This window comes from Barbus barbus (genome assembly GCF_936440315.1).
Source record: "Barbus barbus genome assembly, chromosome: 29".
Lineage (NCBI taxonomy): Eukaryota > Metazoa > Chordata > Actinopteri > Cypriniformes > Cyprinidae > Barbus > Barbus barbus.
In genome coordinates, this window is record NC_136757.1 from 13,280,908 (window position 1) to 13,296,414 (window position 15,507).

At 40.6% G+C, this 15,507-nt stretch overlaps 1 protein-coding gene across 2 annotated transcripts in view; it reads left to right on the forward strand.

Annotated features, from left to right (window-relative positions):
- Nucleotides 1–15,209, forward strand: part of LOC306849155 (ras-specific guanine nucleotide-releasing factor RalGPS1-like) — a 103,316-nt gene extending 88,107 nt beyond the window's left edge. Inside the window, exons 13-22 of one of the 2 annotated variants that reach the window (XM_079384004.1) lie at nucleotides 1,109–1,235; nucleotides 2,301–2,455; nucleotides 2,818–2,866; nucleotides 3,115–3,195; nucleotides 3,397–3,502; nucleotides 9,285–9,377; nucleotides 9,674–9,779; nucleotides 12,977–13,068; nucleotides 13,133–13,475; nucleotides 13,678–15,209. In XM_079384004.1, the coding sequence (XP_079240130.1) occupies nucleotides 1,109–1,235; nucleotides 2,301–2,455; nucleotides 2,818–2,866; nucleotides 3,115–3,195; nucleotides 3,397–3,502; nucleotides 9,285–9,377; nucleotides 9,674–9,779; nucleotides 12,977–13,068; nucleotides 13,133–13,189 (866 nt within the window). In that variant the 3' untranslated portion in view covers nucleotides 13,190–13,475; nucleotides 13,678–15,209. The remainder of the gene's footprint in view (nucleotides 1–1,108; nucleotides 1,236–2,300; nucleotides 2,456–2,817; nucleotides 2,867–3,114; nucleotides 3,196–3,396; nucleotides 3,503–9,284; nucleotides 9,378–9,673; nucleotides 9,780–12,976; nucleotides 13,069–13,132; nucleotides 13,476–13,677) is intronic. The other variant, XM_079384005.1, reaches the window with a different exon arrangement.
- The last annotated feature ends 298 nt before the right edge of the window (nucleotides 15,210–15,507 follow it).

Here is a 15,507-nt window from a genome sequence, read left to right on the forward strand (position 1 = left end):
TGTGCATTAATCACATTTATGTATTTTTGATCATATATCTTAGTTAATTTTAATAAGGCTGAATGTAGAGTCAGCTGATCATAAAATAGCCCCTGACAGGGTAATTTGAGGGATCGCCCACTTAGATTATATTTGGTCTGATTATGCAAATCACTTAATTTCATTTCACATTCATTTGAATACTAATGACAAATTGATAAAATATTAAAATTGGATTAAAATAGAATATTTTGAGATTGCCACAGTAATTATATCTATCATATTCAACAGAAATGTTTACTAACAGAAAATCATAATTAAATTTATGTGTAAAAATCCTTTGGTATATTCATAAGATATTCGTGCTGGTATTATTTTCTATTTCTAAAGTCTCTGTTTGGCTCTAAACTAGATGTTTTCTTGGCCCAGATATCTAGTGTTTTAAAGGCCTCTAATGTTGCAAAATTTACAGGCATCTCTTAGAGCTAGTCACTTCCGATTGTTAGTTGGGAACAAAGTCTGTTTTCATTTAGGTAAGGGCTCTTCTTACCCATTATGAGACTTATTAACCTACTATAAAAGACAGTGGGGAATGTCATAATTAACATACTCCTAATAATAATCCAAAGCCATTTCCAGCATCGCCACACATCCCCTTTGGTTTGATTTTACAGTGGAAAAGGCCTATAAACATGACTGCAGGGAACATTTTTGCTGGCTGTCCACTTTTTTTTTTTTTTCTTTGCTACTTTAGAGTGGTATTCTTGTTTACCAGGCCGGTAATACTGTGGCTGGGTTGAGAAACGGAGCCATCCTCTTTGATACGATGCCTAACTTTCTGCTGTGGAACTATGGGACTGTTTTCAAATGTTAGCCTTCTGAAAGCCAGAGCTTTGCTAATTATACATATGCACCTTTAATAGGTGCTAGTAAGCATTTTATGCTTGTTAGTTTTCAACAGCACAGGAATGGGGTTTACGAATGCAGCTTCGGTCTACATAACTGTTTCAATAAGCAATGAGATCTATGACAATAAGTATGTGAGTTTGTGTACCGTATTTATTTGGAGGTATAAGTGTTGTCATAAGTATAAACGTGTGTGTGTGTGTGTGTGTGTGTGTACATACAGGACCCTCAGAAGAGTCTGTCTCAGTGCGGTATAACAGACGACCAACCTGTCCTGATACATCAGTGGTTTCCCACCTTCCAACATCACCTCCTGCCCGGCACAGGAAGAGCCACAGTCTGGGGAATAAGTAGGTATCACACTACATTATGAGAAAAGTTCACCCGTCACAACACACATAAAAACTGCAACAAAAAAAAAGTACACTTTATCATATGTTTAAAACGAGTGCTTATTACAAAAATTGTATACATGTAATATACATAAGTGTGAACTGAACAGACACTGAATTGTATATTAACAGCAATTAAATAAAAATGTATGTATTATAGTTTAAATTTATATTAAATGCAATTAGCTGTATTGTGCTTTATTGACCCACTTAAGTAGGACCTACATCTTTTTATATTTTCACAATTATTTCAATTATTTTTGAAACATGGTTAAAGGGATAGTTCACCCTAGAATGAAAATTCTGTCATCATCTACTCATCCTCAGGCTATTTCAAACCTGTATTAATTTCTATCTTCTGCTGAACACAAAATAAAATATTTTGAAGAATGTAACCAAGCATTGACTTCCACGGTAGACAAAAATATTTTGGAAGTCAATGGGGACCAGCAGCTGCTTGGTTACATTCTTCAAAACATTTTATAATAATGGAGACCAACATTATTTAAAATATCTTCTTTTATGATCTACATAAACTCATACAGGTTTGGAACAACTTGAGAGTGAATAAATTGTAAGTCATTTAAATATATTTGTAATTACACAGTTGTAATAATGATGTTGCAATTTAGTGCTTTTAAATTATATTAACTTCAAATGTAATAACAAACATGTGCTTTAGTATGCTAGTCAACGCATCAAAATAAGTATACGTTAAAGAATGACAAAAGCATTATGATATTAAAGCATAATGATTTAAAATGTATTTTAAGGTAAATCTTTTCATTTTATATTATTACAAAGTACACTTTGTGTGAAGTGAAAGTGTATCTTTAGGTATTCTTAAAAGGCCTTTTATTTCATTAATATTATATTATCTGCAAGTAGAAATATACTTTCAACATCTGAAGTACACTACAAGGACATATTGAATACAACTAAGTGCACTTCTTTTTCACAAGGGAACGCAGTGCCTAATCTGACTGACTGTCTTTGTGTTTCAATTCTGTCATCTCTTCTCAGTATGATGTGCCAGTTTGGTGTGGTGGAGAGTAAAAGTGCAACATTTCCTGCAAAAGAAAAGGCTCGACACCTACTCGACGACAGCTTCTTAGAGTCTCACAGTCCTGTCAGAAACCACACATACGATTCAGTATTTACCAACGGCATCTCACTTGGTACTACAGTTTATTCCTATTGTACACGCACACATATTTCAGTCTTTGTCCCACTAACACAAGATTAATGTCTTAGGATATCTGTGGCCTAATTTAAAGGTGTTCTCTCTTACCACCATAAAATATGACTGCAGTGTTGGAACTGTGTTTGTATTTATGATTTCTCACCACTCACAGTAGTGTTCAAGCTTTTGGTATTACAGCGGGTTATTGTCTTTCGCAAACACCACATTGATTTTATATCTAAATAAACTTGACATCTTCACCATGGAATATTTCTGCCACCACCTTTCATTCATTTATTTTAAGAGAAATAAAATAATTTTGTTTTGCCCAGACCTTCATATTTTTTCTGTCTGCAGGCAGTAGAGAGAGCTCTTTTAGTGATGAATTATCAAGTACAGTTGAGAGGTAAGGCAAATTATGCATCATGATTATAAATTAGAATAGAAAATGAATTGCATTTATTATATTCCTATTTTGTTTTTCTGCTTTTAGGTCTGTATATATGCACATTCTGAAATCACAACACATTAACAATATTTGCAGTACTAGCTATGTTCAGAATCTCAGCTGTTAACATGTTTCTTATTTATTTGTGATGCTTTTGTTTTCTTAATCCAAATGAAAAACACATTCCTCTTCCTGACCACTTTCAGAGGACGTATGTATGCGACACTTGGTCCAAACTGGCGAGTCCCAATCTGTAACTCTCCCAGAAGTAGAAGTTATATTTATAGGTAGGTACATAGCTGTTACCTGTGTCCCTAAAAACTGAAGTTAATGCTGTTGTCTTTTTTAAACAATTATTTTGATTATCTTATCTTTGTTTCCTTCTTGATTTACTGTACATATCCTTACTTGAGTTGTTCTGCTGCAGGACATATTGATCTCAGTGTTTTATATGACCTGAGGAAAATAATATTTTTTTGCTTCCCCAGCACCCCAGGAGCAGTTTCCAGCTATGAATGCAGTTCTCTGAGCAGTATAACCATTGAAGGGCCCCTGCGAAGAAAGACACTGATGAAGGAGGGTAAAAAACCCACTGTAAGTGTGCAGTCAAATTTACCTGTAAAATTTCAGATGTTAAACATGACCCAGTATTTTTACCCTGTAGCCCACTTATGATCAATAGGTTAACTTTGATGAATTTATTAGATTAGATATGACTTGGATGTGTTTGTACATCACTCATTTGTAAAAAGTTAAGTTTATTGTCAGTATAAAGATGAAATGTATTGTAGATTTTATCTAGATATGTTTGTGGTTTGTTTGAGGCTTTTACCTACTACTCTACAATGTGAGTTGTACAGATTTTGACCTTATCAAACATGCAAGTTTGATGAGTAGCTTATCAAAACAAGTTTAAGTTTGCATAGTTAAGTGATTACTTACTTACTTCTCTCATGTGCAGAGGTGAAAGACCTTGTCCAAATGACTTTTATAGTTACATAAAATGTTTTCCAACCATGATTGACATTCCTAAACGTATGAATTTTGGCATGGAATCTAAAGCAATCAAGTATAATTACAGTGTTTGGTAACGTCTCTGACGGGCTTTGTTGTTTTTATTTCTCTTTTGTTTTTATTTTTGAGCTGTAAACATCTAGCGTCAACGTTAGTTCTGGCAGATCACGTGAGTCAAGCTTGCATCAGCTGACTCTCAGCTGATCACATCTACCTATAGGAATACGACACCTATCACGGCATCCCTACATAAGCGCTATTCAGTATTATTCAGCAGCTTTGCTTCCTCGGGAGCAAATTACCCTCCTCCATCCCCAACTCCTCCGTTCGGCACAGTCAGGACTTGGCTTCTGACATTCCTGTTGAATCAGACTCCCTAATCTTGAGTAATGTTACACTAAATGTAATTAAGTACATTAATGATATCTGCTTGGTTCTGTTCTGTTAACCCTTGGGGGGTTATTATTGCTGCACTCCCTGCCCATCCATGCAGTTAACTGTTGTTGGAGAGCCTCCTTGATGTAATCCTCCATCGCCTTGTGCTTCGGGATGGACAGGGGGTATACTCAACCCTTGGGGAGTATAGCTCCAGGCAGCAGGTCGATGGCACAATCCCATGGCCGGTGCGGTGGTAACTTCGTGGCTGCCTGTTTGCTGAACACATCCTGGAACGCCAAGTAGTTAGATGGGATTCAAGATTCAAGATTTTTATTTGTCACATACACAATTATACAGAGTATAACCAGCAGTGAAATGTAAGTCAGGTCCGCTCCAAGGACAGTGCAATTATATAGAATACAAATATTAAGAAAAATAAAAGTAGAAAAAAATAAAATAAAAAATAGATATATAAACAAATGTGCAGGTCAGTATGTTGTTGACTTAAATAGTACTAAGAGGAATGTGCAAACGAATGTGCAAAAAGTTGTACAGGGTATTTAAATAGCAGCAATATGAGGTAGAGAAAAATTATGAATAGCTTATTGATATAGTGATATTTACATGGAGTCAAGTGATGTTATGACACAGAGTTAGAGTTTAGGAGCCTGATGGCCTGGGGGAAGAAGCTCCTCCTAAGTCTCTCAGTTTTTGCCATCAGGCTACGGAAGCGCTTACCAGATGGAAGTAAAGTGAACAGACGGTTGCCAGGGTGATTAGAGTCCTTGATGATTTTGACAGCTCTATTTTTGCAGCGTTTGAGGTAGATGTCCTACAGAGAGGCGAGAGCAGACCCTGAGATGCGCTCAGCTAAGCGCACAACTCTCTGTAGTGCTTTGCAGTCCTGATTGGAGCGGTTTCCATACCACACTGAGATGCACTGAGTCAGTACACTTTCTATGGTCCCTGAATAGAAAGTTTTCAGGATTGCTGGTGAGACCGTGAATTTCCTCAGCTGTCGCAGGTGGTACAGTCTTTGCCTGGCTTTCTTAACCTGTGTTTGGATGTGTGTAGTCCAAGTCAGGTTCTCAGAAATGTTTACACCGAGGTACTTGAAGCTACTCACCCTCTCCACAGGGGTCCCACTGATCATCCAGTCACAGAGTGAGGAGTTTAGGCCGAGGTCTGTGAGTTTAGAAGCCAGCTTGATGGGGACTATAGTATTGAAAGCTGAGCTATAGTCAATGAATAGCAGCCTTACATAATTCCCATTGTTGCTGTCCATGTGTGTGAGGGAAGAGTGAAATCGTCAGTAGATCTGTTTGGGCGATAGGCAAACTGAAGAAGGTCCAAAGTAACGGGTATGGAGGAGCAGATGTGGCTCTTTACAAGTCTTTCAAAAACCTTCATGACTATAGATGTGAGGGCAACTGGGCGATAGTCATTCAGGCAAGAGGGTTTATTGTTCTTTGGCACAGGGATAATGACAGATTTTTTGAATGAGGTGGGAACCACGGAGGTAGCAAGGGACTCATTAAAGATGGAAGTGAACAAACCAGCGAGCTGATCAGCGCAGGACCTCAGAACACGGCCGGTTATCCCATCAGGTCCGGCTGCTTTCCTGACGTTCACTTTCTTTAGCGCCCTCCGAACCTCATCCTCCGACACGGTGATTACAGGATTATCGCTGCTCTGCGATAATCCTGTTTATAAATAAAGTTTATAAATAAATAAACGATAAATAGTTTTTAGTTTGTTTGTATTCTATGTTTTTTTTTACGTTTTAATACATTCATGTCAGTCACTGAGGATTTATGACTCCACTACCCTGCTGCAGATTCGATTACAAGTTGTATGCTTGGCGACCAGTAATGTGAACAAGTGCGCTTTTCCTTATCACACACTGCCGCCGTATCTACGGCGCTCTCCGACTGGATGTGTGTGCTGCAGGCGTAAGCGGCGACGACGAGGAAGACGTGCTGGCGCTCATGTGAGGCAGAGATTTCGGCGGGGGCCTTCTGTTGAGGTGCAGTTTGCAGATGATGCTGGCAATATGGATCGGGCTGTGGATCTTCGGGGCTGGCGATGTTCTTTCTTGCTGCCTGTGTATCCAGATGGAGGTTCGTCAGTGCTGCGGTTTCTCTGTGATACGAAGATTTCATCACACCGAAGAGGTGTATGCTTGAGCAACTTGAGCTGTCCTAAGACGGTAAAGTTGGGCGCTATTACAGCAGCCCCCACGGCCTTGCACACGCTACAGATGACGCTTGTGAATGCGCGCTCGATCCTAAATAAGACCTTTATATTTAATGATTTTATACTGCACAATGCTCTGGATTTCCTTTTTATCACTGAGACTTGGATAAATGGGGATGAGTGGAGTCCCTGTGTGGATATCTGCCCACCTGACTATATTTTAAATAATACCCCGAGACAAATGGGTCGTGGTGGGGGTTTAGCTACTGTTAGTAAGCAGCAGTATAAATGCCACCGCTTATCGACCACATGTTACTCGAGTTTTGAGGTTCAGCTCTTAAGGCTTGAGTTTCACAAGCCTGTTTTGGCAATTGTTGTTTATCGACCTCCAAAGTACTCTCCAGCGTTCATTCAAGAATTTTCTGAGTTTTTATCTACCATGTTATTATATAAGAATAATTTCTAATAAGAAATTTAGGGGTAATTTTTGACTGTGCTCTTATTTTCGATCATCAGGTCAAAAATGTGGTAAAAAATTGCTACTACCAATTACGGACAATTGCGAAAATGAAGTCTTTTCTGTGTGTTCCAGACTTAGAAAAAGTGATTCATGCATTCATCACTTCTCGTTTGGATTATTGTAATGCTCTTTATGTTGGTATCAGTCAATCTCTTATTTCGAAGCTGCAGATGGTACAAAATGCTGCCGCAAGGCTTCCTTACTGGTGTCAGGAAAAGGGAGCATATTACTCCGGTTCTAGAAAGACTTCATTGGCTTCCTGTGAAACAGCGAATTCAGTACAAGGTTTTGTTGTACGTTTATAAAGCTGTGCACGATTTGGCCCCGGAATATATTAAGGTTTTGGTGCGTATGAACTCTTGCAGAGCACAAAGGTATTCCAATTGTCTTCAATTGTTTGTACCGAGAACTCGCTTAAAAACAAAAGGGGATCGAGCTTTTTCAGTTGTTGGTCCTAGACTGTGGAATGCACTTCCCCCTGATGTAAGGTCTGCATCCTCAGTTGCGGTTTTTAAATCTTGTGTCAAAACGTATCTTTATTCTGTCGCATTTAATTCTTGACCTTGCCATTGTATGTTATGTATTTTATGTATTGTTATTTTATTTTATTTTACAATCTCTTGGATGTTCAGTCCTTTGGTCTACAAAGTAGCATAAAGGGCTTTATAAATAAATGAGACTTGAGACTGCCTGCTGCTTCCTGACGCGCTGGACGGCAGAGTCGTGCCGCCACCGTTGCAATCGAAGCAGCTGTAGAAGATGTTTAACTCGTCGGCCAGCAATAGATCTGCTCTCACCTCTGCGGAGGATTTGTTTCCAAAGGCACAGATGGTCCTCAGTCCCTGCCACATCCGTCGAGAGTCATTGAGCTGGAAATGAGACTCAATTCTCTCTCTGTATCTGTGTTTGGTGGCTCTTACTGCGTGTCGGAGAGCATAGCACAATGCTTTGTACTCGCTCATATTCCCGGTCAGAGGAGCCTCATTGTAAGCGGCAGTGCGTGTGGTGGATAGGCCGACGACCTCCTTGAAGTGGGAAGAGAAAGCATCGAAAGTGTTAATTATAGTGGTCTGTGAGTTCCAGATGGCTTGTGCCCAGAGCAATGCCCATCCAGTTAGCAGGGAGAATAGGAAGGCAACTTTAGCCTGTTCGCTGGAAAATTCATGGGATTGCATCTCTATGTAGAGTGAAATTTGCAGAAAAAAACGCTACATTCAACCACCTCACTCGAATAGTTTGCAGGGATGGCCATGGGACTGGCAGAGGCAGACTGAGGGTGTGTGACTGGAGAGAGAGCTGTTCGAAGAGCGCTGACTAGCTCTTTGAGGGGATCCGCAGCGGCGGGGGTTCGGGAACTCCATCTCCGGTCGTCGGTTCTGGTCTGGTCTTCTGTCAGCAGATAGACACAGGACACAGAGGTAAGTGCAATACAATCAACTGGTTTATTGAGTAGTAGCAGAGGGGAAGGAGATGAGCGGAATGTCCAGGTAAGCAGGCGGGGAATGGGAATGTCTCTAGGGGCTTATCTGAGTGTGAATGTCCTTATTCCTTTACCAGGGGATCTGGAGGTAACAGTGGAGTGTGGAGACAGTGGAGAACAGGTATAGGAACACTGGAGCAACTGGTAAGTAGACAAAAGGTAAGTGGGTCAGGTTAGTCAACATGGAATGTTTGAGACCAGACAGTGAGTGAACGGGAGGAGTGCAGGGATATAGTGCTGCTGATTAGTGCTGATAAGTGGCGGTGCAGAAATCAGGAGATTGGGATCTGGTGAGTGTCGTTGGTGGAGACTGCGTTGACTGTGGTGACTCTCTGACATAAATGACTTTCAAGAACAATAAAAATCTTACAAACTTTTTTTGCCTCAGGTACACTGTAAAAATTACAAATTTTAATGGTAAAATACCACCACCTTTTGTTTTTTCTTACCAGTGCATCAGTTTTGTGGCTGACATGCTGTTAATTGCAGAATTATAAATTATAAATTGCAGAATCCATGTCTTTACTGTGTAATTGTTTAAATCAATCATGACTTTTTTTTTTTTTTTTTTTGCACGTCCAAAACCATTTGGACTGCTGCTTGTCTTGGCCAGGTCTTCATTGTGGGAGGTCTAAATTTCAGTGTGACTGCCCTAGTTGATAGTTTCTTAATAAAGAAATAAAGATGGATATACAGTCCATAAAATAGTCATGTCTGTTGGACTTTTTATAAAAGAGCACTTGGTCTGTCTCTTCAGCTGATTTGCACTTTTATTTTCTTCACATCAGCTCTCATCCTGGAAGCGCTACTGGATTGTCCTATCTGGCTCCATTCTCATCTATTTTGGTTCTAAAGCTCTAAGAGCAAATGAGCGAAGACATGTAAGTGATGAATTATTCTCTCAATTCAATGTGAAAACACGTTTTTCTTTCTTTTTTTTCTTTTTTTTACTTATGAAGTGCCATCTAAGCTATTATTCAGACTTTAACTGGTCTGATAATACAAATAAAAATTGTTGCCTATTATTATGCTAATTGAATTATTCAGCTTTAAGAGCTTGTCATTTAGATCATTTATTCTGTTAAGGGAAATTCCAGTACTAAATTTCAAACTTAAATTAAGTTTATTTTACTTCTTTGCCTAACCTCTTTGTAATTGTGGTTTTTTTTGTATAAAGTATAAATCCAGGCCATGTAAAAAGATCACGCTCACAGGTTGGATGGTGGTCCTGCCGGACAAGCCTGAACATCCAAACATTTTCCAGCTTACTGATCCTGAAAGAGGTACCGTTATTCATTTGTCTACAACTCATGCATGAACATATAAAGTATGTGGCTTTCAGCTGTCACTGAAATGTCATGCCACTCCCAGATTGAAGGTGTGAATCAGAGACTGTTGGAGTACTTTCACTTAGTATGGCATTGTAAGTGGCAGGCAGGTGACAGATAAAATCTTGGTGTTGATAAAATCAATGTTGGTGGTTTCAGGAATGAAAGAAAACTGGAATATTGTGAAATATCATATAAAAGTTATAAAAACATTCCCTTACGTTCACTGCGAGTTACGTCAGTGACCGACGAATTGGGAACCCTACCAATGCGCCACAGGAGTTGCCCCCTCCAGTGCCCTGTGTAGGCCCCCTGGACCTTCCTATAAGGCAGACGATAGGACTGGGCTCTACACAGAGATGGTCAACTACTGCAGTTCCTCGAGCAACCCAACAGTAGGACTTGAATAACACTGGGAAAGCATACCCTTCCACCTGGAAGAGGCACCCAGAGGGGGTTAAGTGACATTTACTCATGTGAAGTAACCCCGTAGGGCCCTATTGCACATGGAAGTCTCTGAGATGGCTCAGGGTGCATCATTTAGAGACAGAAGAATGCGGTCTGCCAGGGAAAACACGGCCCTAGTAAGTGAACCGTGAAAATACACACATGGGATCCCAACAGGGTCACTCATATGGGCACTGGCTTCACACCAGAATTCAAGAATTCATTGGCTGAAAGGCATGGCGCCGGACGCTCCGCCACGTCTGGCCGCCGGAGTGCTGGAAGACTCAACAGGGTTAGCCCGGTAGGGAACTCTCTGGAGAATTTAGGCATTAAGGACGCAGCAAGCTTACTCTGAACCAGGCCTCTCAGTGCCACTACCCGTTTGAGGTGAGAACACAGGAGGAAACCGGTTCGACATGCAAGCTATAGAACCTAGCGAACATGTTAGGAGTCACCCAGCCCGCAACTCTACAAATGTCTGCTAGCGAGGCACCACGAGCCAGCGCCCAGGATGATGCGACACCCCTAATGGAGTGAGCACACAGCCTGAGCAGGCAGGGCACACCTTGTGCTTCATAAGCCAAGGTGATGGCATCCACTATCCAGTGGGCCATCCTCTGCTGGAGACAGCCTTCCCCTGTCCTCCATAACAGACAAAGAGCTTTTCTGAGTTCCTAAAGCTCTGAGTTCTGTCCAAGTACTGTTGCAGTGAGCGTACAGAACAGAGCAAAGCTAGGGCTGGGTCTGCCTCCTCCAGGGGCAGTGGTAGGAACCTTGGGCACGTAGCCGGGCCGGGGTCTCAGTTTTGCACTGGAGTCAGCCAGCCCAAACTCAAGGTACGATTCGTCGACCGAAAAATACCTGCAGGTCCCCCACCCTCTTGATTGAGGCCAATGCAGTCAGGAGTAGGGTTTTCATAGAAAGAAACCTCAACTCGACTGACTGCAAAGGCTAAAAGGGGGCAGTTTGAAGGGCTCTTAGCACCAATGCCAAATCCCAAGAGGGTAGGGAGGGAGGCCTAGGAGGATTTAACCTCCTGGCACCCCTAAGGAACCTGACGACCAGATCATGCTTCCCTACCGACCTCCCCTCTACGGGGTCGTGGTGGGCGGAAATGGAAGCAACGTAAACTTTAAGGGTGGAGGGGGAAAGCCTATGCTCCAACCCTTGCTTTAGGGAGGAAAACACGGCTCTGATCGAACATCTCCGGGGGTCCTTATGGTGAGAGAAACACCATTCGATGAACAGGTTCCACTTCAGAGCATAGGCCTGTCTAGTGGACGGTGCTCGTGCTGAAGCGATAGTGAGCGCTACCTCCTGGGGTAGGTCACCTAGAACCTAGAGGGTGCCCAGTCTCTGAGAAAGCAGATCCTTCCTCAGAGGAATCGGCCAGGGAGGGGCTGTCGCGAGGAGCATGTGTTCCGGTTCTTTGGGCCAATATGGAGCCATTAACAGGACCTGCTCCTCGTCCTCCCTAATCTTGCACTGTGTCTGTGCTAGTAGGCTCACTGGGGGAAACGCATATTTGTGCATGCCCCGGGGGCCAGTTGTGTGCAAGTGCATCCATGCTGAACGTTGCCTCGGTTAGGGAGTAGAACTACTGGCAGTGGGTGGTTTCTGGAGATGCAAACAGGTCTACCTGAGCAACTCCGAACCGCCTCCAAATCAGCTGAACAGTCTGGGGATGGAGTCTCCAGTCCCCTGGAAGTGCTGCTCGAGACAGCTAGTCGGCTGCCCGATTGAACACTCCTAGGATGTGGATGGCACAAAGTGACCTCAGATGCTTCTGACTCCAGAGGAGGAGATGGAAACGCGTGGTGCACTCTGTCCAGAAGAGGGCCCAGCGCGCTCCATCGGCAGGTCCCACCGGCTGTGGAGTGCTGGAGGGGTGAGGAACTTCACTTGGGGAAGCCCTCACCATGATCCCCAAATCATCTCTGACTCCACCGGACGCAGCACTGAATCGCAGCAGAGGCAGAGGGACTCCTCTATGTTTTGATCGTGACCATCCTGAGGCGCCAGGAAACGACCACACCCAGAAACGCACGGGTGATAAGACATCACCCGTGTTACTCTTTTAGAGATTGCTCTTTTACTGCTGAAGCACACAGGGGAACTGGCCACCGCACACTCCTGGTGTGGCTGTCTGCACGAAGACGTTCTTTTTTTTTTTTTTTTTTTTTTTCTGACCGTGACCATCGCTGCCGCGCCATAATACCCGCATTCGTCTTTCTTGCAATCACTCGAAGGAAGAAAGAGCAGTAGTGATGCACCACCGCTCTGCTCCGAAGCGAAAAGATGAATTAATGCAGTACACCTGCTGCCTCTTATACTCGCACTGCAGGGTGGGGCAGCCAGATGCAAAATACCGCATGCCAATGTCCATTGGCTTGTTTAGTTACACTCAAAGTGGATTGGTCTCTCTGGCAAGATCCCAATTCGTCGGTCACCGACGTGACTCGGAGTGACCGACTGAAAGGGAACTGGCTTCATGTAGACCTTGATATGTATACAAATGATCTTCTACTGAAAGGTTGACCTAGTCCAGATGGTTTGTGAAAATATTTGACATAAAAAAATGAGTGATCGCTACATAGATTTGATTCAGCAAAGTACTTTTTGGATTTATAAATGGCAGATTTGCAATGTCACAACTTAATTTGAATAAACCCATACAAGTTCAATTGTTTTAATCTGTGGTTCAGGTAATGTTTACAAGTTCCAGACTGGATCACGTTTCTCTGCGATTATCTGGCACAGACATTTAGCCGAGGCGTGCAGGAGTACAAGACCACAGGTAAGTTTATCCTGGAACAAAAATTCTCAAATAAAATAAATGTGCAATTAACAGGGATATGTAGGGATGTCGCATTGTTTTCCACAGATACCAGCAAACCTCATGTCCTTTGAATAGCTGATTTTTGGGAAGTGGAATACAGATGAAGGGAATAAACCTAATGGAGAAAGACATTTGGAGAAAGGGGTCTTGTGTATTCAGTTTAGTGGTAACACTGTACAAAAAGGTTCAATTTGTTAAAATGAGTTAAAGGGATAGTTCATTATAGCCATCCAAGATGTACAGTAGATGAGTTTGTTTCTTCATCAGAACAGATTTGGAAAAAATAGCATCACATAACTTGATCAGCAGTGCATCCTCTTTAGTGAATGGGTGCCGCTTCTATCCAAAATACTAGTAATAATAACGCTTCCTCCATTGAAAAGTATTTCCCATGTTTAGAACTGTAAACAGTGCTTGATCTAAGCGTAGTTCTCTTCTGATTCAGAATTTTTCACTGGAAAAATCAATATCGTGGATAGAGGACTCATAATTTAGCTGGAAACAAGTTTGAAGTTGGTTGGAAGATAATGATAATGAATTTATGAATACATTACAGCCATTTTATAGCATTTATCCATCAAAGTTAATGTTTATACAATGATATATAACTGATGTTAACAAATTGAAATCTTATTGTTAGTTTTAGCTGACAAACCTAAAGGTACATGTGAAATATGTTGTAAATGACATGTATAAAATAACATTGTCCAGTAGATGTCTTCATGTGATTAAGTGCCAAAATTACGACCTTTGTATTGTTAAATCTCCTAGAATTATGTTCAGTTCATGTTAGATGTTATAGAGCAAAAGTGAAAGCATTAAATCCCTGAACAATAAGCATGCATAAAACATACATAAAACATTTATGACAGCACTTCATAAGAGGAGCCAAAAAAGTGTACCGTGTAAAGGGAAATTTGTTACATAAAGGTAACTAATTGCACATTAACACAATAATGGCATTTAAATGGCAAATTTGGATTATTAAACATGTAATGTCACACGTGTATCAGGAAATAAGTGCCAATGTTAATGTGGTGTAGTTCAACTCAAAATTATGTGGTGTATTTACTTATGGACAAAATATGAGTGATATCTGATTGTATGTCTTGACATCATAAAGTGGGCAGGACCCATAAAGTATATGGTTATGGATGCTTATTAGGTTTTATAGAGATAATGTTGTAAAATGTACATCTAAAAGAAGTTCAGGGAGAATGTGAATGGTCTTTTGTTTAGAGCCATGAATAATGTATTCACTGGAAAAAAAAAACAATGTGTTAGTGGATGTTCAGTATTCACATCTAATACTTCAGTGTAGTATTATTTTTGTTATTATTTCTTTATTTAAATGGAATACATCAAAGGGTCTGTATAAATTGTAAAGTACTTCGCAAAGTCTAGTATTTTGCACAGTCACAAATTTTTATAAGGTGTAGGAATGAGACTTCCTCAAAGGTGATATTAAGGCACTAAATGTGAAGTGTAGAATTCATTGTATATTGCAAATTGCAAATGGAGATTATACTTTGTTTGGTTTTCTGTAAATTCTGCAGAACATGCATGGATGTTTTGGACTAACAGGTTTTTTGTGTCACTTCAGTATCAGTATACATGCGTGCACACTATCGAGGCATGTACAGGAACTACTCTTGAAAAAGCTGTGAATCTGTTATCATTAAAAAATTAGATCAGGCTTTGAATCTTTAAACAGTACCATTGGCTAACCACAAGAACCACTTACAAGAAGACTACAGCATATGATAAAGATGATAAATGGAATGCTGCTCTCACAGATTTTGTTTGATTTTGCGTCACATAAGCAACCATTTCAGCTGTGATTAGATTGCACATCTGCACTAATGTTATCAGAAAGTATTACTAAGTGGTAGCTACCTCTTTATTTTTTATTTTTTAACCATCTGAAAGTTCACATATATTTCTGTCCTCTGCTAATGGCTGAGTTTGGATGTTCTGTTCGGTTCTCACAATGTGATGTCACTGAATATTCATATGGTCTATAATGAGCCTAGACCGTTTACTAACTCAATACTTTTGTGTTTGGTGTTTTGTCTTAATGGAAATATATGCCTAATGAGAAAAATCGGTATGGTTTGACTTATTTCACACTTACATGCTATGACATATTTCGTGTAATATCTAATGAAATTTCTGCATGTCATATTTGTCTGTCATATATCTTGGTTATTTATTTCGTAGTTCCTGTAAATTCTCGTCTCAGGGTAGTTTTGTTTGTAAATATTTAAATTTTTTATTTATTTGTCATTTATTAATGCATTCAAAGAGCATTGCCTTTTTAGAAATCAGAATCACATTACATTCAAATACGTTCTCATTTCATCTGAACACATTTTACTCTTATACTGCATTTAATCC